At 50.1% G+C, this 20321-nt stretch overlaps 2 protein-coding genes and 1 long non-coding RNA gene across 5 annotated transcripts; 1 reads left to right on the top strand and 2 right to left on the bottom strand.

Annotated features, from left to right (window-relative positions):
* Positions 1-7970, bottom strand: TMEM184A (transmembrane protein 184A). 2 transcript variants are annotated; one of them, XM_021411507.1, is made up of 9 exons: positions 7748-7970; positions 5041-5265; positions 4478-4643; positions 3649-3739; positions 3483-3558; positions 2863-2954; positions 2319-2488; positions 2042-2239; positions 1-1625 (listed from the first exon to the last, which is right to left on the bottom strand). In XM_021411507.1, exons 2-9 carry the CDS (start codon positions 5263-5265, stop codon positions 1375-1377), a joined length of 1269 nt encoding a protein of 422 aa, XP_021267182.1. In that variant the 5' UTR covers positions 7748-7970; the 3' UTR covers positions 1-1374. The 2 variants fall into 2 exon arrangements, with proteins under 2 accessions (XP_021267182.1, XP_021267184.1); XM_021411509.1 differs by lacking the exon at positions 7748-7970 and adding an exon at positions 6530-6683.
* Positions 9711-12704, bottom strand: PSMG3 (proteasome assembly chaperone 3). Of its 2 annotated transcripts, none has more exons than XM_021411511.1 (3): positions 12576-12704; positions 11923-12140; positions 9711-10267 (listed from the first exon to the last, which is right to left on the bottom strand). In XM_021411511.1, the coding sequence occupies exons 2-3, from the start codon at positions 12136-12138 to the stop codon at positions 10115-10117; spliced, it is 369 nt and encodes a 122-aa protein (XP_021267186.1). In that variant the 5' UTR covers positions 12139-12140; positions 12576-12704; the 3' UTR covers positions 9711-10114. The 2 variants fall into 2 exon arrangements, with proteins under 2 accessions (XP_021267186.1, XP_021267185.1); XM_021411510.1 differs by lacking the exon at positions 12576-12704 and adding an exon at positions 12407-12461.
* LOC110405810 lies at positions 12842-15229 on the top strand. Its single transcript, XR_002443110.1, has 2 exons — positions 12842-13832; positions 14722-15229. It is a non-coding gene; the product is annotated as an uncharacterized LOC110405810 (long non-coding RNA).

Consider the following 20321-nt stretch of genomic DNA (forward strand, 5'->3'; position numbering starts at 1 on the left):
TGGTAGAAACTGCTGTTTATTAGAAAAAAAAATCATAAATAATTTCCTCTTGCAATTTACACTTTGCAGCTCAAGAGCAGGGAACAAAACAACACTAGGAGCTGTAAAACAGCTATAAGCCTCACCCATGAGTTTGTTTGCCATGTGACTGCAAATCAAAGGCTCCAGACTTGCCCCTGTCCTTCCACTGCCCAACTCCCACCCCAGCCAGCAGCTGGCCGGTGCCCAGAGAACTTCCCTAAGGGATCGTCTGATTAGCAGCAGGGGAGCAGAAATAGGAGAAAATAAAATTGGAGAGGAAGTTTAACAGAAAGACAGAGAAAATCTGTCGGGCTCAGCCCCGCGTGCCTTCCTGGAGCCCAGACAGGGTGATGGAGTTGTGGGATGCTGTGGTTCTCTGGGAAATGGCTCACACAGCCCTCGTGCTGCTGAGCTCCCCAGGGCCTCCAGCATCCGCTGATTCTGGTCCTGCAGCACTTCTTGCATGCAGGGACAGGGGATGGAGAGGAGTTAGGAGGAACAGACAGTTCCCGGCCGGTGCATTCCTACCACCACCAGTCACAGTCTGGTTCCCTAATAATGGCTCTGATAAGAAAGCTGGAATCTCTTTTAACTCCTGATCCGCTTGCAGATAAGTGGGTTCAGACATAAACAAGTGCCTCTTGTCACTGCAGCTTTCAAGAATGCAGCTGCAGGAGCGTGCGGTGAGGTCCAGGAGAGGTCCCACCGCTGCTCCCGGGAGATCTGCTCCGGCAGCTGCATCCCCATCTGGAGGCCGAGGAGGATGAGTTGCTCTTCCTCCGGGTGAAGGGCTCCTGCACAACTCTGTAGGCTTTTAGAGGGGAAGGGGAGAGGAAAACGTAAAAATAAGGCATGATGTCTTTCAAATGTTACCGGGTTTTGAGGTGAAGTGAAGTCACCTTCCTGCTCTGCTTTTCTGCCTGGGCCCTGGAGATCATTTTTTAGCCAATGAGGAGAAACTAGAGCAGAACCGTGCTGAGAAAAGCATTTCTGTCAGGCCTCAGTGCTGTTAGCAGGTAAGAGGAGGGTGAGGAGGCCAGTGTGTCCAACGGCACTGCGGGGGTCCTGGCTCACTGGGAACCCAGCAGGGGTACGGGCCAGGGCTGGCACCCAGACACTGGCAGTGAAGCAAAGAGCCCAGTCCCTACCACCCCAGAGGCAAGTCAGATGCTGGCACTATTTTAACCTCTCCCTGGTTATTGCATCTTCCCTTCTAGGGGCTGGCTTTATGAGTAGAGTTCCTGGCTCTCCTCCTTTCAGCATGCCAGCGAGACCAGGTTGTCACAGACTCCAGAGAGTCCCCTCTTCCTTGCATTTAAGCCTGTCCAAAGTCTCTGTCCCCTCGGACATCTCCTACAGCTCCTCATCTGACAGGATCAGCACTCTCTTCTCGATGTTTTTGCTCTTCCTGCCGCCTGCTCCCTCCGCCCTGCAGGCCACGTGCCCGTTCTCGCCCGGCGCCTTGTGCTCTGCGTCCTGCATGGCCTGCTGGGTGTACTGCTGGTAGGTGGGCGAGAAGTTGTGGATGGCGTCCTGCACGATGTCCTGCGGGCTCATCGTCTCCTTCAGCCCGCTCGAGATGCTCTGCATCGGGGCAAGGTTTGCTGAAAAACAGAGCAGGAGGGGATGGGACATCAGATGGCCAACAGCCCGAGAGCTTCAAGACTGCAGTGACACATTTCCTTAGAAATTCAAGATCGTGGCCTCATCGTGGGCCACTTCTCACTGTGGGACAAGGGAGTTCACAGTGGGGAGCACCGAGGAGCAGGAAAGTGAATCCAGCTCTACGTTTCAAAGAGGATGGATCCTCTCCAGCAGTGTGTGCCATAATACCAAAATCCCCTAATTCTGCCTATCCACACCAAGGTATCTTCCTGTCACAAGGGGTTGAGGGAGAAAGTAGTCACGGAGCACAGGAGGAGACTCCTGTACTGTTTTTTATCATCCCACTGGTAATGCTAAAGAGGTTGTCCTTTCCTTTATCCACTGATGAAAGAAGGCAGAAGAGAGGAGCAGTTACCTGTTGAGTTTTCTTTCTTCTCTCTGTACACCTGGCAGGTAAATGCGTAGCGCAGGGCAATGGAAGCAAAGAGCATCTCAATGCAGATGATAAAGTTCTGGTAGCCAGCAGCCACTGTCCCAGCTCCCACCTCCTTCCCGTCGATGATCTGAACTTCAGGGATCACCCCGCATTTCTCCAGGATTGCCAGCAGTGTCCCTGTGCAGGGGAAGGGAAAGGGATGAGCTCTGGACCACCCCCCTGGGCTGCATGGTGCTGTGAGAAGGCTGGGACGCACCTTGCCAGAAGGAGAGGAAGATGACTGCCTTGATGGTGATGAACTTGAGGACTGGCTCGAACGGGCGCAGCAGGTCCATGGTGGCAAAGTAGAAGAGGAAGAGGGCGTAAAGCGCCAGGCTGACAGAGAAGTTGTAGATGATGGTGATGTAGAGATAGCCACTTCGGACACTGCGGGGGAGAGCAAGTTGCTGAGTGAGCACAGCCAGAAGGAAAGAGGGAAGCAAGGGAGCAGGGGCTGCGGGGGGATGTGTGTGGCTGTGCCACGGGGGGCAGCCCAGCCCAGCCCAGCTGGAGAAGGTGGGGAGCAGAGGCTGCTGTCACTTTTCCTCTCATGGTGTGACCTTTTGTATTTTGGCCCTTGGGTGTTTGGTCCAAATCTTGCCTGAGGTTAGTGAGTCTGTTCTTGGGTTCTTTGGGCTCCGCGTGGTCTCACTACCCGGGGAGGGCCTGCAGGTCCCCCCATCCCCTCTGATGGAGCCGGGACCATCCTGTCCCCTTCCCCCAGGAGATGCCCTCCTCCCAGCCCCACCCAACATCCTCACTTGAAGTCCCCGTCATGGTACTTCCCGAACGCCTGCAGGATGATGGTGACGATCGCCATGAGGGGTTTCACAATGCAGAACTGAAGCGTGGCCTGCACGGGAGAGAAACTCCATGCACAGGGCAGTAACGACCTCCTGCCCCCCCCAGCCCCATCACAGCCAACTGTCTGCTGCTGGGATGGTGGAGTGAGCGCTTCCCCATTGCAGGAGTGATCTGAACCAGCAGACAGGAGGGAGCAAGGCTGTGCCTCCTGAGCGCTCCCAAAAAGCAGCATAGCCACTCTGAGGAGGGGGGGGACCGGGTGGCTCAAGGACAGAGCGGTGCCAGGCTCCAGCCCGCAGCGCAGCACTGGGCAGTCAGGGAGCCAGCCGGCCAACCTGGGACTGGGCTGAGATAAAAATCTCAGCGCTGCAGTGGGAGGGGACCCTGACTCAGCAGTGAGTCAGAGCAAGGACAGCGAGCGCAGCGCCCTGCTGCTGGCCAGGTGCCGACAGAGAGAAAAATAATGAGCATCTGGGTGAGATTTGCCTTTGGGTAAGGGACCCACCACGACACAGCCCCAGGAGCCGCTGTCCCTTGCCGCAGAGGGGAGCTGCAGTGCTCCCCACTGGGTACCCACCTGCTTGCAGAAGCGCAGGAACCCGATGGAGTAGGACATGCCCTGAAGGCAGCAGGTCCCGTACAAGCAGCTGGACCTGGAAGCAGAAGGCGAGGAGATGCTGTTGGGCAATGGGATGGGGAAAGCAGGCAGAGGGCTGAGGAGCTGGTGGTGTGCCACCACTTACGCAATGGGTTTCCCTCGGATCTCCGTCATGATGGTGCTCTCCCCACCGAGGTACTCGAAGCACAGGCTCAGGAAGCTGTAAATCACGAAAGCTGGCAAGGAAAGGGCAAGCACAGTCAGCAGGGCTGGTGAAAATCTGGGGGGGGGCTTACATTTCACCTCCCTTCCTGCTCAGATGTCTCCTCATCCACCCAGCACGTTATCAGGGTTTGGGATAACGGTGTGGGTGGGTGGGAGCCTGGGTGGGAGCCCACTGGCAGGTTGAATCCACCTGAGCCAGATGCACTGTGCCACGTGTACAGAGTAAACATGTTTTGCTGCAGACACAGCAGCTCCATCGTGCACACACAACCCCTGCAGGCAGAGCACGTGGTGAACATAGGATGTACCGGCAGCACCCAAGGGTGCACATCTGAACGTGCCCAGGAGGAGGGCGATGGCCAGAGACCTTCATGGAAGGACATTAAACTCAACTCACGAGCTCTCTCTGCACCTCAGAACATCCCAACTGCCTGATTTCATTGGTAAGTCTGCCTTTCTCTTTGGAAAAACAGGTTTTCTACCTCAAAGGTCAGCAAAAAACCTTTTCCCTGGGAGTGTGGCTAGATGCTGGGCTTTCGGAGCCTGCGGGTGCCCCCTGGGCCACCTCTCCCCGCTGCTGATGGAGCAGGAAGGGGGAAAGCTCCATATGGAGGCAGGGAGAGCTCAAAGCAAAAACAATGGAGATCCAGCACTGTGTGCAAGCCAGGATGCTCCAGAGACACGGGGCAGAGGAGGAGAGCCCTGCCCTGCTATTAGCATCCCAGCTGAGGTAGCTGCCCTGTGCTCACCCTCATAGCAGTCGCGCACTGAGTCGAAGTAGACATAGTACTGGTGGCTGCCGAGGAGCAGGAGGCTGAGCCATGAGTCGAAGGCATAGATGGGCACGATGAAGAGGATGCGGATGATGTAGCGCTGCTCCTTGGGGATGGTGTAGTTCCTCAGGTGCATGTAGATCTGCAAGGGAGAGCACATCTGTTGTGCAGAGCTGTGTCTAGGACCGATGAATCTGGGCTAAATTTGGTGCTCGGAGGCAGTGGCTCACTCTGGGGCAGCCCCAGCAGCGTGGATCTGTGCAGCATCCCAAAACGTGCCTGCTGGTGGGGAGCTGCAAGGCTGCATGCCCAAAGGCACAGCGGGACGGTGCTGGATGAGCTCCCGCTGAGTGCTGCCTTGTGCCTCCCCCAGCTCCAGCAGCCAAAGGGTAAAGTCCACCCTCCTGATGCAGAGATTTCCCCTCCACCAGCCGCAGGAGGAAACACTCACCTGGGGCAAAGGATTTGCAGTGAGATGGTGGGAAGCGATAGCTTTGCCCCAGCGCTAACCCGGAGCTGTGACTCCATCCTGCCCATACCTGGTGGAAGGTGACGATGAGCGCCGACCACACGAAGATGCCGGAGATGACCCGTGCTGTTGTTGTGGTCAGGAACAGCTGCTGGCCGTGCTGGGAGTCGTTGTGAGCAGCCGTGAGCACGGTGAGGGCTGGGGATGGGGTGACGGCGGCCAGCCTGGCAGCTGTGCCCGGCCCTGGGGAGCTGGGTGCCGCAGGAGAGGGCCAAGCACGTGTGGCATTACTCATCTGTGGGAGGGAAAAGCACGGGGAGTGGTGTGGGATGGAGGTGAGCTGGTGAGGGGGAGGGTCCCAGCAAGTTTCCCAGCCCACAAATCTCCGGTGAGCTTTTCTCCTCCCCACGCCTTTTCCAAACATGTCCCTCTGCCTGTTCACCACGGTCAGGGCTGCTTCTCTCAGCAGGAAAATGGAGATGTCCTTCACGAGCAGCTCTCCAAGGAGGTGTCTGTAGTCCCCATGTCCCCCAAAACACACACTTCTTTCTCTCAGCCATGCTCTCTCTGGTTTTCCCAGGGTCACTATCCCTGCCCACACTCTTGCTCTCAGGTGTTCACACCTGCAGCTCAGGACCTCTCCCACTGGGCACCAGAGGCTTAAGAGTTAAAATCTCCTCCTTCCATGATTAAAACCAGCCTCTTATCAACAAGCTGTCAGGACACCAACATCTCTATGGACACCAAGATCCTTGTGGTCCATCCCCGAATTTGGCTTCTTTCCTTCTGAGTGACCTGCTAGTGGCCAGCTCCAGGGTTCATCAGAAGGGGGAGGTTTGGCATCACCGAGGGCGTTCAGTCAGGCAGCAAACCTCAGCCATTTCAGGATCTCAAGGTCCTGGTGTGCCAGCCCAGGCAGCAGCATGGGGTTTGGGGATGCTGGAGCACTCCTGTATCTCTGCAGGATCCTCATGGTCAGTTCTGCCCTCCTCGAAGCCTCTCGCCACAGCGTTCCCAGCACAGAGCACTCTGCAGCTCAGCCAGCAAGGACCAAAATAATAATACGCTCTTATTTATAGGGCAGCTTCATATCTCAAGGCCAACAGATGCACAGGCTGCCATGTTTGGCCTCTCTTTGAGCTATCTATGGAAACCTGCTTTTTCCACAAGTATGACAACAGGAGTTAAAAAAAAGCAGCAAGCAGAGCTCTAACAATATAGACACCCCTCAGCACGCTGTTAATAAACAAAGATTTTAGCTGCTGGGTAACTATTGCCCAGAGGAAAAGCTGTAAGCACAGACTGGTGAGAGGCAAGAAAACATCTGCCAGAGATAAGTGTGGTAGGGGACAACCTTGATCCACTTAAACACAGCAAACAGCTCAAAGCCCAGCTCGCCTGGCGGCTCCTTCTCCATCAACCCCAACCTGCAGCGGGGGAAACTCAGCTGGTGACAGATCAACAGCCCTAAAAATACCTCCCCCAGGCCCCCTCCCACTGCCTGTAAGTGGAGATGCCCGGCGCTGGGTGCCGCGGGCTGGCCAGGACCCAGGGTGTACCTGTGGCCACAGTGGGTTCCCGGGGCAGCAGGAGCAGAGGGTTTTCCTCCGTGCAGCTGTTGTCACCCTGCCCAGGTTGGCAGGAAGCAGGATCCCGGGGAGGGATCTGTTCTTTGGACAGCCCTTGTAAACATTAACAGGAGGCCGGGGAGAGCTGGAGGCACAGGCAGGAGGGAAGAAGCTGTGTTGGGACCCTTCCGTGGCCAGACCCTTCCCCGCAGCCTGTTTTGGGGATGCCCTGTGTCAGGTTTGGCAGTTTTCACTCTGCCCAAGCTTTGTGCTAGGGAATAGCACGAGCAAGCCAGCTCCCTGGGACATGGCAGAGAGCTGTGTTCAGCGCCAGACCCATTTATTCTGCCTTCAACCCGGCGCCGTGCCACAGATGCTTGGCCCAAGCTGTCCTGGCTCCTATTAGCTTTCACAGCCCGGCTGCACAGCAAGCAGCGCGGCACCAGCGGCCTTCCTGGCAGGCTCTCCCGCATTGTAAAACTCTTAACGCGTCGCAGCAAGTCATTAAAAACAAAAGCCTTGGTGCCACTCGGAGACAGGGCTCCCAGCTCCAGAGGTAACCAGATCCTGGCCGTGCAAGGTAGCCGAGCAACTCAATGCAGCCAAGGGCCCATTTGCTTCCAAAACAAAGGCAGCCAGGAGGTGTGAGGGTAATTTTAGCCCCAAAACTCAGCTCGATAGGACGGCACATCCCAGTGACCAGCTCTCAGACGCGGGGCAGACACCTGCTGTACTCTGACTGCCAGCTCCGCTCGGTCCCTGGGATACCGGAGGTGCTCAGTGAGAGCTGAGCTGAAAACCATGGACAGTGCACTCGGTTTGGGCAGGCTGTCTGCAGGATCGCTCCATCCAGCTCATGCTGCTGGTGAGGGGAGATGGCTGACCTGCACCCAGGGATGGGAGCGGCCAGGCTGGGTCCTGCCAGCACCAGGCACTCCTTTCTTGCTGATTCCTTCCAGATAAAGCCCGGCTCGGCATTGTTTATGAGCAGCCTCTCTATACCACCCCCACACCAGCAGGAGGAAGTACCTATAGCACACAGAAGTAAGGCAGAGCAGCACCCAGCCCTCTGTGAAGCCCGTGTGGAGGAGCGGGCGATGCACGCGCTGCAGGCTCTGCCCCACCACCCCCAGGTGCAGGGGGCCGACCTCTGCCCTGCTGGCAGAACCCCACCCATCCACCGTGCCCCGATCCCAAGGCCTCACTCACCCTGCGGGGCTCCTCCAGGAGCGGGCCGTGCCTGCGTCCCGCCGTGCACCTGCCTCCACATCCCCTGCGCCCTCCTCCAGCGCAGACTCCTCCTCCGGGCACCTTCCCAGCAGGACACCGCCAGCCCCGCACCCTCACTGCACCCCGAGGGGCTCAGCCCTCGCCCTCTGTCCCCTCCCCATAGCAGCTGGGGCGGCAGGTAGGGCTTTACCTCCTGCAGAAAAGCTGCCGAACGTACCTTTCCAGTCTGCCCTATTTGGCACTCACGCCCGGAAAGCAAACAGGGCTGGAAGGCTCCGGAGCTGCTGCCCCACGTTTGTGGTGAGCTCTGTGTTGCCTGCCTGGGTGGCAAGAGCAGTTCTTGTTGCGCTTGAGAATTAATCCCTCCTGGAGGACAGCGATGACTAAAACGCAGACATCTGGTTGTACAAGCAGCCAGGCTTGTGAGGCTGTTTTTTGGGGCAGGCCTTCCCTCGGTTTACTGCAGAGCGGAGAGCAAACTTGAAGGACCAGCTGCTCGTGGTCTGATTTATCGCCTGCAGAAAGGCAGCTAGATGAGATGTTGTGGCCCTGAGCATCAAATGGGAGAGACCGCCACGTCCTTTCTTCACCCACCACTGCGTGCGGACCTGGTTGCAAAAAGAACTAGGAAAGCATGGTAGTTAACCAGTGATCAGCTTTCAGGTTTTAACACATGGCGTTTTCAGGGCATAGAAGCCTTGAGCCAGCATATCACCACAGTGGAAGGTGTGATTTACATCGAATTTGCTAACTCATATACGGTTTATAAAGTTGCTGGAACTAAGGACATCACAGGAGCACCAGGAATAGGGAAATATACTGCATTTTGTACTGGGAAAAGATCTCCACTAGCAAACCAAGATGAGCGTTAACAAATTCCACATGGCTCCCTCAGCCCTCCTAGACTGAAAAAGAAAGAAATGTAAAAGAGGGAAAATTTGGAGTTCTGACAGATGCAAATCTTTGATTCTTGGAAGCACAGTTTGGAAAATTATTTTTAGATGAAATTTCTGTCAAGGGCAGCTACAAGCCTGCAGTTCTTAAATGTACTTTTAGAAAAAGTTTCATTTCTCATTATCCTTTAAAATACTGCAAGTAACCATTACTTCAGAGGGAAGAGTCCTTTCAAAATGCATTTTCTGCTTGTCTACTTTTAGGGGATTTTTTTTAGCAACAGAAGTGATCCAGCAACCAGACCTGCATGGGCAATGTACAGCCTCCGTGCCGATTCTGCTGATACCAATGGGACTCAGCACAGCACAGGTCTTCTCTGCCCTGAATCTAAAGGCAAGACCTGGCCTTGGTCTGCTTGGTCAAGTTCATAAGTGACAAAATAGCTTACTTAAAAATTCACTACTCGGTGCTACCTGTTCCAAGAGGAGGAAAAAACAAACGTGCTTTCCAAGCAAACAGCAGAAGTTAGGCTGTTAAGCATTGCGTTAACTCATGTGACCTCACATAACAACACTTTCTTTCAATGGACTTGGCCAACACCCCACTGTGTAACCCCCCCAAGCCCCTTCTGTCCCCGTGTCTCCTCTGACAGGTGCTCCAGGAGAGGGGCAGCTTGTTGCAGGTGGCCTAGAGCAATGCACATGCTGTCTGTCTGAACTGCTAGTACCACATCATATGGAAACAACCAATATTTTGCTTTTTTTCCTCATTAATTTGGGCTCCTTTCTGCCATCCTGCCATCAGTTTTCATGAAATTTGAACACTGCAGTTATCTACCTCTCTTCAAAACATGACTGAAAGTGAAGAGCAGATTCAGAGCACATCAGGATAACAGCAGTCATATAGGAGTAATTTCCTTAAAAATAAGAAAAAAAACAGGCAAGAAAAGTCTTTCCTATTATGCAATTGCTGTTTATTTGTTACAGAGGCTCGTGTTTCAATTGAAGTGATTTTCACAGCAAAAAAAAAAAACACCAAACCAACCATGTAAAATGAGATTCATCAATGTTTCTTTTATTCACTCAGCACTGGGTGTTCCCCTTTGCGGTACACTGTAGCTACAGAGCTTGGCACCCATCGTTCCTCGGGACACAAATGCAGAGCTGTGACGTCTCCCAAATATACATCCCTCCCCAGGTGACAAAAATAAAATTTCTCTTGTATACTGAGACAATTGTTCCCGTCTCATCGCCAGCTATCTGGACTGCAAACCTGTCACAGTAACCAGAACCACAACCATTCTACACAGTAGAGAAAAATTCATCACATTCCTAAGCATGTCCAAAACCAGCACAAAGACATTCCATCATTTTCATTTCTTGTCCTCTTAAAAAAAAAGTGGTGATGAGTCATGGACTCAAGATCATTTCCTTGAATCCAGATGGTACAACTTCACCACACTTGGCAACTTCGGATCACTTCCCGTAGAGCTTGTATTCCTTCCATGGTCTTGTCCTTCAAAGCCATAGCGAGAAGAACAGGTTTGTTCCCAGCTTCCTGAGACACAAATGCCACCAGGTTTTTGGCACAAACGTGGACGAGGGGCTGAAAAGCAAAGGTATAGAGAGGCACACTCACAGCTGGGAAAGTCCTCCCGCATGAGTTAGGAGAGGAAGAGCCCTGCGATGACTCGTCCATGGAGCACGTCGAGAACCTGTCTGTGCTGCACTCTGAGCAGTTCCAGCATGATTGGAAACAGACACACAGCTTGGCTGGTCAGCAAAGCCAAGCCGTGGTACGGGATAATTTAGAAGGCACTTTTTCAACAGACTTAAAATAGAAGAGTTTAGACCTATGAGTGACAGCCCAACAACCCACCCTGGAACAACTCAGCTGGAGCTGCACTTGAGTTCTGCACTGGTTTAGAGTATTTGCTAAGCTGCTGTTGAGAGTCCTCCTGCAATTCTTCCCACACCACCAAACATCAACTTCTATAAAATGATCAGAATGCCTCTATTCCCGTCATAACCAGATTCCTGAGTACCATATTCTCCTAAAATCTTGTTGCTGACCAGGGTATGCTCTGCTGACAAACTCTGGAAGTAAGCTGTCTTGTTTTTGTAATTCTTAGTGAGGCTGAAGCAGGGAAGAGAAGGGATAAAATCTCCTTAATGAGGTTACTTTAACAAGAAGATCCATGTTGTCTAAGTCTTATTGACACCTATAGTTATGTATTTTCTAGGAGGCTGAGCTAACATGATTCTCATGATTTTAGCTGCCAGTGTAGCTTGGAAGCATGTACAATCTCAAATGGGGATGTTAATAGCAACAAGCAGGAAGTCAGCACATTAAAAATCCTCTTCTTAGATTGATTAAGTTGGTAACACGATTTAAAAACACTACGCAAAAAAAAAAAAGCACTTCCTATCTCCAAAATAAAATCCAGAAATGGCTCAGAGGTGGTGCAGTTCAGAATTAGCAGCCATGTCACCAGGCAAAGCAAAGGTTCCCCACCCAGGGAAGGCAGGCTACTGCTGAGGGATGAGAGCTGCATGAAGGGGCAGACCAAATGGGGAACCTACGCGTTGTTACAGTTTTTCTAGTTAAGGTTAGCAAGTAACATCTGACAGCCCAACCCTGATGGAAAGCCTCATAAACTTGTAGCTCTATAACTTTTTGCTTTAATGCTTGACCAGTTGACGCTTTGCAAAATACGTTTCCTTCTGCTTTCTCTCCAGCTCTGTGAAATAGTCGATAAAAACTCATTTTGTTGCAGGAAAACAAATTAAACTTTATCAAGGGCAGGTGCTGGCAGGCGCACAGAGAGAGGGCATCTAAAGTCCATTATGGGGCTGGCAGAGACAGAGGCTGGGGGGAGGAAAAAAAGAGACTCGAGAAGGAAAAATCATTGCAACAGAAAGCCAGGAAAGCTTATCAGAGGCTGTACTTTTGATCTTGCAACCCTTAAAGCAACAGGAGCTGTATCAAATCTTCCACAAACACAGCAAAGCAACCCATACCCTGGATGACACAAAGTCACAGCCCCCCACACCACTGGGTTACGCTGGAGGGCAGATGAACGGGCCTGTTTTTCAGAGGAACCCCTCTTCCTTCAGAAGAAATTTTTACATCAATTTTACCACTATGCAAACACTGCTTAACTACGGTGATTCATCAGCTCCCTGGCAACTTGCGCGGCCCCACCTACCGCATTTCCCCCACTTCTCCCCGGTGCCAGGGTGCCGTGCATCTGCTCTTACCTCATCCTTGCCCAGCAGCACTTTCGTGCTGAGCGAAGGCCTGCCGACGTTGTCGCCTATGGTGTTGGGGTCCACGTAGACGAGCGTCCCCATCTTGCCGTACTGCGTGACCACCACGAGAACGGAGTTGGAGAACGCGGTGCACACCACCTCGGTGCGGACCCCGCGGACCACCTCCTCCCGCTGCCTTGACGTCACGACGGGACTCGCTGCCATTGCTGCGGAAAACAACCCGAGAACGTTAGATGCAAAGCGCGGAACGCGGCTCTAAAAAGCCTCCAACCTTTCATTCACTTGGTTGGGCCGCGGTTCGGTTCGGAGCGTAAAAGCACCCGCAGGTGCGGGGGAGGAGGCGGACGAGCAGCTGTGCGGGGGAACAAACGCCCCACGCGGACGCGCTGCTCCTCGCGGGCTTCCGCACCGCTCGATAACGGCCGCCCCCCGCACCTGCCGCCCCGCGGAGCCCGCCATCCCCTCCCCGTACCCCGAGCCCGGCTGAGGCCCCGCGCCGCCGCCCCGCACCCGGCCCGCCCCGGCGGAAGCGGCGCCCGTCCCCTCCCTCCCCTCCCGTCCCATCCTCCGGCGCGGGCAGATGGCGCGGGGCCGCCATGACGGGGAGGCGCCATCCGCAGTGCCGCGGCCTAGCGCCGTGCCTCTGCCCGTTTGGCGTCGTCATATCGCGGCAGAACGTCCCCACGCCTGCGCTTGGGCCCTGCCCTCCGTGTCCCTGCCCTCCGTGTCCCTGCCCGCACAGCCGCTCTGCTGCTGCGGGGGGAGCGGCGTCACGGCCCCTGAGGGCCCCTCCGTGCCCCCTCGCTCTTGTCCTTAAGCAAAGTGCGTGTGCTGCGGCCCTCGTGTGCTGCTGTAGGAGATGAGTGAAGAGTGCAGAAAGAAATGCTTGTGCACCGTGAGAAATGCACGCAAGTGCCGATTTCTGTTCCATCCACACGTTATTTCGGTGCTTCTAACGCTGTTTTTCAGAGTTACACAAAGCTCTCAAAGCTGGGATTTCTCAGAGGTTTGCAGCTTGGTAGACTTGCACACATGCTGCGGACGACGCTTCTAAAATACAGCCCTTCCTTTCCATGTATTCACTGTTCTATGCTATTCTTTACAAAATGTCCCAGGAAAAGCACTGAACTCTGTGTCACCTCTTCAGGCAATCACTCCTCACAACCTCGAAGTATTTCGATAGAATCACAGAATCACCAAGGTTGGAAAAGACCTACAAGATCACCCAGTCCAACCGTCCACCTATCGCTTAGTGAGGAAACAATACGGGAATGTTCACTGATGTGTGTATAAATAGTGAGTACTCCCGTATGAGCACTCGCATATTTTGGTTCGCTTTAAAACTGAAGCAACACTTGTAGCTACAGTTCCAGGGAGAGCACGTAGGCCCTGTGCTGAGAATGCTTGGAGGCACCATCAGAGAGCAGCAGAGCTCCACGGAAAACGCTTCCACTGGCGCAGGTGGTGGTTGATGCAGGCGGAGAGGCTCCATACCTTTTGGCACCGTGTGCTCTGGCAGCAGATACTGTTTTCCAGCACTGCGAAAAGCAGCGCGCCGCTCTCTTGCTTACCAGCATCACTCAAGGCTTCACCTGTTTGACAGAGATAATAGCAGCTCCTGTCAGCGAAGCACTCCTGGCTCGTGGAGGAGTTTACTCCTGTTCTACCTTCTCTGGAGGGAAATTTTACTTTGAGAAAGGACCGGATTCTTCCTGTCATCCCCGCCAGCCTCTGTTTTATTTTTTGCGTGATGAGAGGACAAAGAGAATCCGCTCTAGTTCAGATTTCCGTGGAAAGAGCTCTGTCCCCTACACTTCACTGATTTCCTTTTGTTTGGGAGCAAAGAGTTATTTTCAACAGTTTCAGTTGATTGGAAACCATTTTGGCATGGGGCTGAGGTAGGATATATAGCAAACGCGTGAAGCAGACAGCAAGAGGTAGCCGAGCCCTGAATTTTCATCACCAAAAATAAATAAATTCAGAAAATAGGGGGGTAGCTTCTAAGGAGAGGGCTCCTATTGCTCATCTGACCCAGGCAGGGTGTGGGGCTTCAAGTGGGCAGCTTGTGGGACCTGCCCGTGGGGGCTGCCTGCTGCCTCCCACTGTGCTCTGCCTAAGAAGTACTTGTGTCTGTGCTTGCACTCTGCTTATCTATAGCGCTTTTCATCCCATGATCCCTAATCACATTGCAAGCATTATTACATCTAGCTTCATAAACTCTCTTTTGACATAAGAGGTTATTAATACACCCCATTTTACGGTCTGAGGGAAATAAAGAATGAAGGCAGACAGCAGTTCAGAAGCCATCACATCCTTGGCTGCAAGACACCAGGTCTCTTCTTCCATTCCCATGCACTTACAGCTAAGGAAACATAAGTCGTGCGTGCCACTATCTCAATTACCAGTGAAAATCAATGACTATGCAGCCCAATACTTTGACAAGAAAAACTACCCATAATATAGCAGTTTTAAACCTTTATTATTATTTATTTGAGCAGTTTCTTACTACTCTTTTTTTTAAAATGCTTAAGTGCCTCTGTGTAGTCTGCTTTTTATAATAATCTCTGCATTTATCTGAAGTGTTTTTATAGAGCTAATGCATGAGATCTGCAGAGCATTAGGAATGTTTCCCACTTCTCTTGAAAACTAGACACAGTGTTTCAGGACATCCATTAATAATCCCTGCTCTTGGGAGCGCCTCGCTATCAAAGTGCTGGGTTGCTTTATTAGTTTACAGGTTATTACTTCTCTAGTTTAGATTTCTCTCTTGTATCTTTTATGATGCAGAATATAGACTGCGAGCTGGAACCTGAGAGCCAGGCTCTGGTCTGCGGATCCAAGGAGAGAAGAAAGGAATTAGTTTGCTCCCCGATGCAGGAGCTGCTTGGGAATTCTTCTGACTCTCGGTTTAAATCAGCTCCACGAGGCAGAGCTGCTGCTCCCCTGGCCAGCCAATATCCCCACGCTCCTTTTCCCTGTGTCAGCATCACAGCAAGGTCGGGAGCACGTGGGTGGTGTGGGGTCAGTGTGCCTTCATGTCAGTGCTCCCAGGGATAAGGAACAGCATCATTTCTTCTTCTGAGAGAGCAGTCTAGGAGATTTGCTTGTTTGTAAGCTGTGTGGGACATACCCCATTTCGTTTGTTGCGTGGAAGGCTAAGCCAATCAATCAGGCATTGCAGAACCTCTTTGAGCCATTTACCTGTTCATTACACTTTTTTTCTTTTCAGTGCAGATTTCAACCTGAGAAAAAACACGGTCTTCTAACAAGGAATAAACCTAAAGCTGAAAAACAAGCTGTGCAGTTTTTGTGTAGTCTGTGGACTGCAGTCAGCTGCATACCTGAGGTGCTGGAGGTGGTTGCAAGCCTGAGGCTGTTGGGTCATCCTGTTGTCTTGTTTTCTTGCATTTGCAACTTAGTGAGGAAACAATATGGGAATGTTCATTGATATGTGTATAAACAGTGAGTACTCCTATATGAGCACTCGCATGTTTTCCTGCCAAAGCTCAGTGTGCAGGGTAGGATTTAAAAACATGTCAGTAAGCCAGCACACTCTGGCTAGCACAGGTACAGCTACATCCAGGTAGCAATGTGACTGAAGCTCTTTGCTTTTTTATTGTTTTTTTTTTTTTTCTTTCAGATTTAGCAAGCTATAAATAGAGTACTCCAGCCCTTATGTAGGGCTTAGTTATGCTGCGTCATTTGTGTTTTCTGAGCTAGAGAGGAGGAGGACTTGAGGTCCAGGAGTCTGGGATGAGAAATGGGCTCCCTTGGTGCTGGGGGAGAGTTTCAGAAAGGGGCTCCTTCTGAGGTTGTAGAACCTGGCATAAGTCAGACAAGTTGCACCTAGAGAAGGACTTGGAACAGCAGTAGTTTTCATGTACTCGGTACCTTGAAAACCAGTGTGTCCTACGTTTCTTTGCAGAAATTATCCAGAAATGACTTTAGCACCTACTGAAATGATAATGGCATTCTTGAGATGTCCAGAATAGCTCCAGAATAGCTCCAGTCTACCTACAAGAGCTCCAGCTGCCTAAAAGACTCCGGATTACATCACGCAGTCGACCTGGTGCTGTGTAACAATAATCTTACTCTCAATATTTGTCATGAGATAACAGCTGCCCGTACCAGGCACTGTAACCAGGGGGTACGGAGCAGATCAAGTCATCATGATGCAAGATTGAGTTTGAGTACAGTTTGTGTAATTTTCGTTTGTGAAATCGCAGCCCTACATCGATGATGACCATGACCGTGCCTGTGGATGGTATCATCCATCAGCAGACCCACCCTGAGAGCAGCAGAAGCTTAGCATTACTGGAATGACTGAAGAAATTATTTCCACGGATCAGTAAAAACAGCAGTCATTGCCATAAAGCTCGCAATGGTTTATGCGAGAGTTTTTTGGTTGCTCATGGCGGTCTGTCAGATGAAAGACAGAGTGCAAATGATGGATTGTAAAAATAATGGTAGCGTAGCTTCAAAGAACAAAACTCAGAGCACTCTTTGTTCTTAAGAAGCATGAAAACAGAAAATAACAACGTTACTCTTGCAGGTACACCGCGAGAATATCAGAGTGTGGTTATAATACTAATAGTATCATCACTTGTATAAATCACTTAATTGTGACAGCAAATTAAATACTGCTGTTGTCTAGAAATCAGCCAGAGTTAAAATGATGCGTCTTGATGAGGCAAATGCTTTGTGCTCTGCCAGTAATATATCAGCTCCTCTTTCAAGTGAGAAAACAATTAAAAACTTGGTTGAAAAGGGCATATTTTCTCCGTGGCCACTGATCCCTCAAGTTCTGGAAATAATAAAGTGTTTCTAATAGTTGTTCATTATTACACAGTTGAAAGAGGAAAAATCCATTTTCTCATTATGCTCAAGGAAGTTATGAAATTGTACTGGGAATATTTGAAAATATGAGAGGCACATAACCAAATGGTTTCAACTTCGACAATATATCATCATCTGCAGCTCATAATGCTACTGTTAACTTTGGGAGTTATCTGTCAGCACACAGAGCGGAAAACGAGAATAAATATTTACTTTTAGTTCTAAATAACAGAGAGTGGTAATGTGGGAGACGGGTCCTGATTTGATTTTGAGGGTTGTGTAACAAGAGTTTAAGAATTACAGGAGGCATTCATGTTGCAGAACTTAATGTGGATATGGAATATGGAAACACTGAGACGCCTCCCAGTGAAGCGGGCAGCTTTGTGCCTGGGTCATGCAAACAGTCCGCAGTGATTTCTGAGCATCGGGAATTCCTCTTGGATGTTGGGTCAAGATGGCTCCATCTAATTTTTAAGTTCTTCATACATTTTGAATACAGGGATGGTGGAAATGCCTGGGGTCGGGATGTTTTGTAGTACACTGATTTTTTTTGTTATCTAGTCAAAATTACAAGACTTAGAACACAAATCATTGTAAATGCTGTAGATGCCCATAAAGAAAGAATAACACATTTTTTGGTCCTGACTTTCATGAAGACATACCATGAGAAGGTGAAAGAATGCAGGTAGACACCCTGCAGTGGGATGTGTAAGCTCTCAGATCCCAGTCCTCATCTTCCAACAGTGACCTGATTCAGTCTCTGAAGAAGTGTGAGATTTAAAGAATCTGGAAGCCATACTGAAGGCCTGTCACAAGACTGGATACAGCTCTATGAGGAATATTTCGATTTAAAAGATTTTGTGAGATATAAACATATGCTGCACAAATTTGTATTTAGAAATATCTCAGATCCTCGTTATCTCCATCTCATAGCACGTGTAGAAGTCACCGTGTCCGTTCCTGTCCCTAAGGAGTGCCAGAAGAAATGGGTTTTCTTGTAGGCAGATTTGACATTTCAGAAACCTGCAAAGTGTTGAAGCTGAAGTTTAAATTAATTTTAACTGACTGCATAAAGAGTTTTATGAACCAACATTAAAAAAAAGCATTGAAATTGTTTGTTATTACCATCCTAAGTAATGAACTGAAGTCTGTAATAATTGAATAGTGCCTTTGATGTACACTATAAATGTACTCAGTAGAGAACAATGCAATTATACACTGAGGAAAATGGCATTAAATTATTGTCCCTGATTTCACAAGTGCTTATCTGTTTCTGTCAAAGAAACGTCATCATCAAGAAAAGGGGATATGCTATGAACTTTTAAAGTTTCATCCTGGAGATGAGGTCTGAATATTCCACAAGGAAATCAATGTAATTTGCCTACTTTCTCTTTTGTCTCTGCAGGAAATGCTCTGTATCAGCCTTTCTCTGCTCTGTGCTTGCTTACTTCTGTTTCTCTGGAGGACTGCAAGCTGTTGCTCATGCTGTTCCTCATAGCTTCACCTGAACTTCCTTTCCCATCTCTTCCATGAACATTTTGGAACCGGTTTGCCCCGAAACTCTGAGATCAGAGAACGCCGGGTGATTAGGTTTAAACGTGTTAAACTGAATTAACACTCCTACCACATGATTCTGGCCAGTGCCAGTCCTTCTAATCTTGTTCAGAGTTTAGGATAATTTGTTTAGTAGTGCTGATCAGCTGGAGGTTAATTCAATTGGACTTCGGTTATTTATTCATGCCCAGATTTGCTAAGTGTCACAGCAGATACATGAGGTCTCTGTTACAGTTATGAGACGGCTTCATTAGTATGACGGAGAGTCCATCTGGATGACTCCTTTTCCTCACTGCAATAACTAGCTGTCAGGGCTCTCTCCACTGGAAAATATCCTTATATAACACCTCCCTTTCATTTGTGCCCTACGTGTATTGATTACAACTTAAAATACACTTCTCTGTTCTGATTGCTGACATTGCCAATGATCTTTCTCAGAGATCTCAGCAGTACCTCAGCTCTATATATTAAACTGATGTCAGAATTTAAAAGGAAAGTACAACTGTGTTTTAAAAGCCATTTGTTACTAATAATTCATTTAATGCAATGCTTCGGTCCTAGAGAATTCCTGCTCTCCTCAAGGTCCACTTTCTCCATCAGTGGAATCCTGCCAGCTTGGGGTGGACCATGGTCAGTATTTTACGTGGTCCAGAACTAACTACCCAAAATTGGAAGACAAAAAGGAGAAGAAAATTGCATCCCGCTGAAACCTCTGGAGGAATCTGGGTTGGCAGAACGTTGTTACTCAACCTGGAGCATGGCCAGGACACCAGGATTAACGTTAGCACAAAATGCCACTTGATTGCAAGTGTTCGGATAACCGTGGATGAAAGTCTTATCTGAAAAGAGGCTCTTCTGACAGAATAGGGCTCCCTGATGTTGGCTGGGACGTTGGTTCAGGCTTGACTCACTCAGAGTCAATTTGCTTCAGCAGATTCTGAATGGGACAGCCCTTGAGCGGTAACAGATCTCCCCTTCACACCCGGCAGCACAACAGATAATTTCCAGAGAGGATTCCATGCCATGGACTGATGTCTCTTTTTAGACTTGTTGTGATTAGATGTTTCCTGATACATCATGCAAACATTACAAATGGACCCTGATGGGATGCTTTCTGGGGAAAGGTCCTGAAGGAATAGAAGCCAGGAAAGTGTTTGATACCAAGAAGGCTCCAGGCCAAGCTGAGCTTCACTGGCCGCAGGAAGGTGAAATAGCTGTGTATGCCATGGAGCTTCTCCTGAGCAAGTGAGACTCAAATTTACCTCATGTTTTATTTCCTTTCTGGATGCTTCTACTTGCAGCTCTCTACTACATGTTATGGGCTGGGCTGGCAGAAGCATGTGGTACCCAATGAAAGCTTTGATGATGAAGAGCAGCATTAAAGAACATTCCCTCTTGTGCATTTTTGTGTTGTTGCTTCTTTCCAGTTAAACTGTAAATCTGTGCTGAGGAACAACCTTTAACTTTCAAGGAGTGAGGAATGTCCCCACATGTTTGGCCTGCCTCAGGAAGCCCTGCACAGTTACCTACCATGAAATACGGTTTCCAACAGAACAGTGTTCCCAAAACCAGCATGGGTTTGTTCCCAAGGTCATTTTCCCTGGGATCCCCAGCCTGGCCTTCCCACTCCTCCCCTCCAGCAGCCCAGACTTGTGTTTGAGCCAAGAGAAGAATCCCTGAAGGGTTTGCTTCATTTAATATTCCTCTTCCCTGTCTTCATTATTTTTCATTTATAGGCTAACTGGCACCTGAGAAGCTCAATGCTTTTCCTGACTTTCCTTTGACTAGATAAGCTCTCACATTAAACATTTTCATCCCCCCTTCATTCTGTTGGAGGGTTACTGTATAATTCTGTGTTTTAAAAAAAAATGAACAGAAAACAGAGAGGTAATCACAGATGCATTTTGCTGAGGAGAGATTGGTGGCCTGATACAAAGGATTGAACATACTATTCCCCAGATATCTCTGCACCTAACAAAGTAGGCCAAGCTTGTTCT

Source organism: Numida meleagris, chromosome 13 (genome assembly GCF_002078875.1).
Source record: "Numida meleagris isolate 19003 breed g44 Domestic line chromosome 13, NumMel1.0, whole genome shotgun sequence".
Classification (NCBI taxonomy): Eukaryota; Metazoa; Chordata; class Aves; order Galliformes; family Numididae; genus Numida; species Numida meleagris.

Excerpts from the sequence above, each read along its gene's own strand:
- TMEM184A (XM_021411507.1), bottom strand. The coding sequence starts at position 5,265 with ATGAGTAATGCCACACGTGCTTGGCCCTCTCCTGCGGCACCCAGCTCC. Across the intron at positions 2,489-2,862 it reads TACCATGACGGGGACTTCAA|TGTCCGAAGTGGCTATCTCT; the intron begins GTGAGGATGTTG and ends TCTCCCCCGCAG. Across the intron at positions 1,626-2,041 it reads GAAGAAAGAAAACTCAACAG|CAAACCTTGCCCCGATGCAG; the intron begins GTAACTGCTCCT and ends TCTGTTTTTCAG.
- PSMG3 (XM_021411511.1), bottom strand. The coding sequence starts at position 12,138 with ATGGCAGCGAGTCCCGTCGTGACGTCAAGGCAGCGGGAGGAGGTGGTC. Across the intron at positions 10,268-11,922 it reads TGCTGCTGGGCAAGGATGAG|CCCCTCGTCCACGTTTGTGC; the intron begins GTAAGAGCAGAT and ends TTTGCTTTTCAG.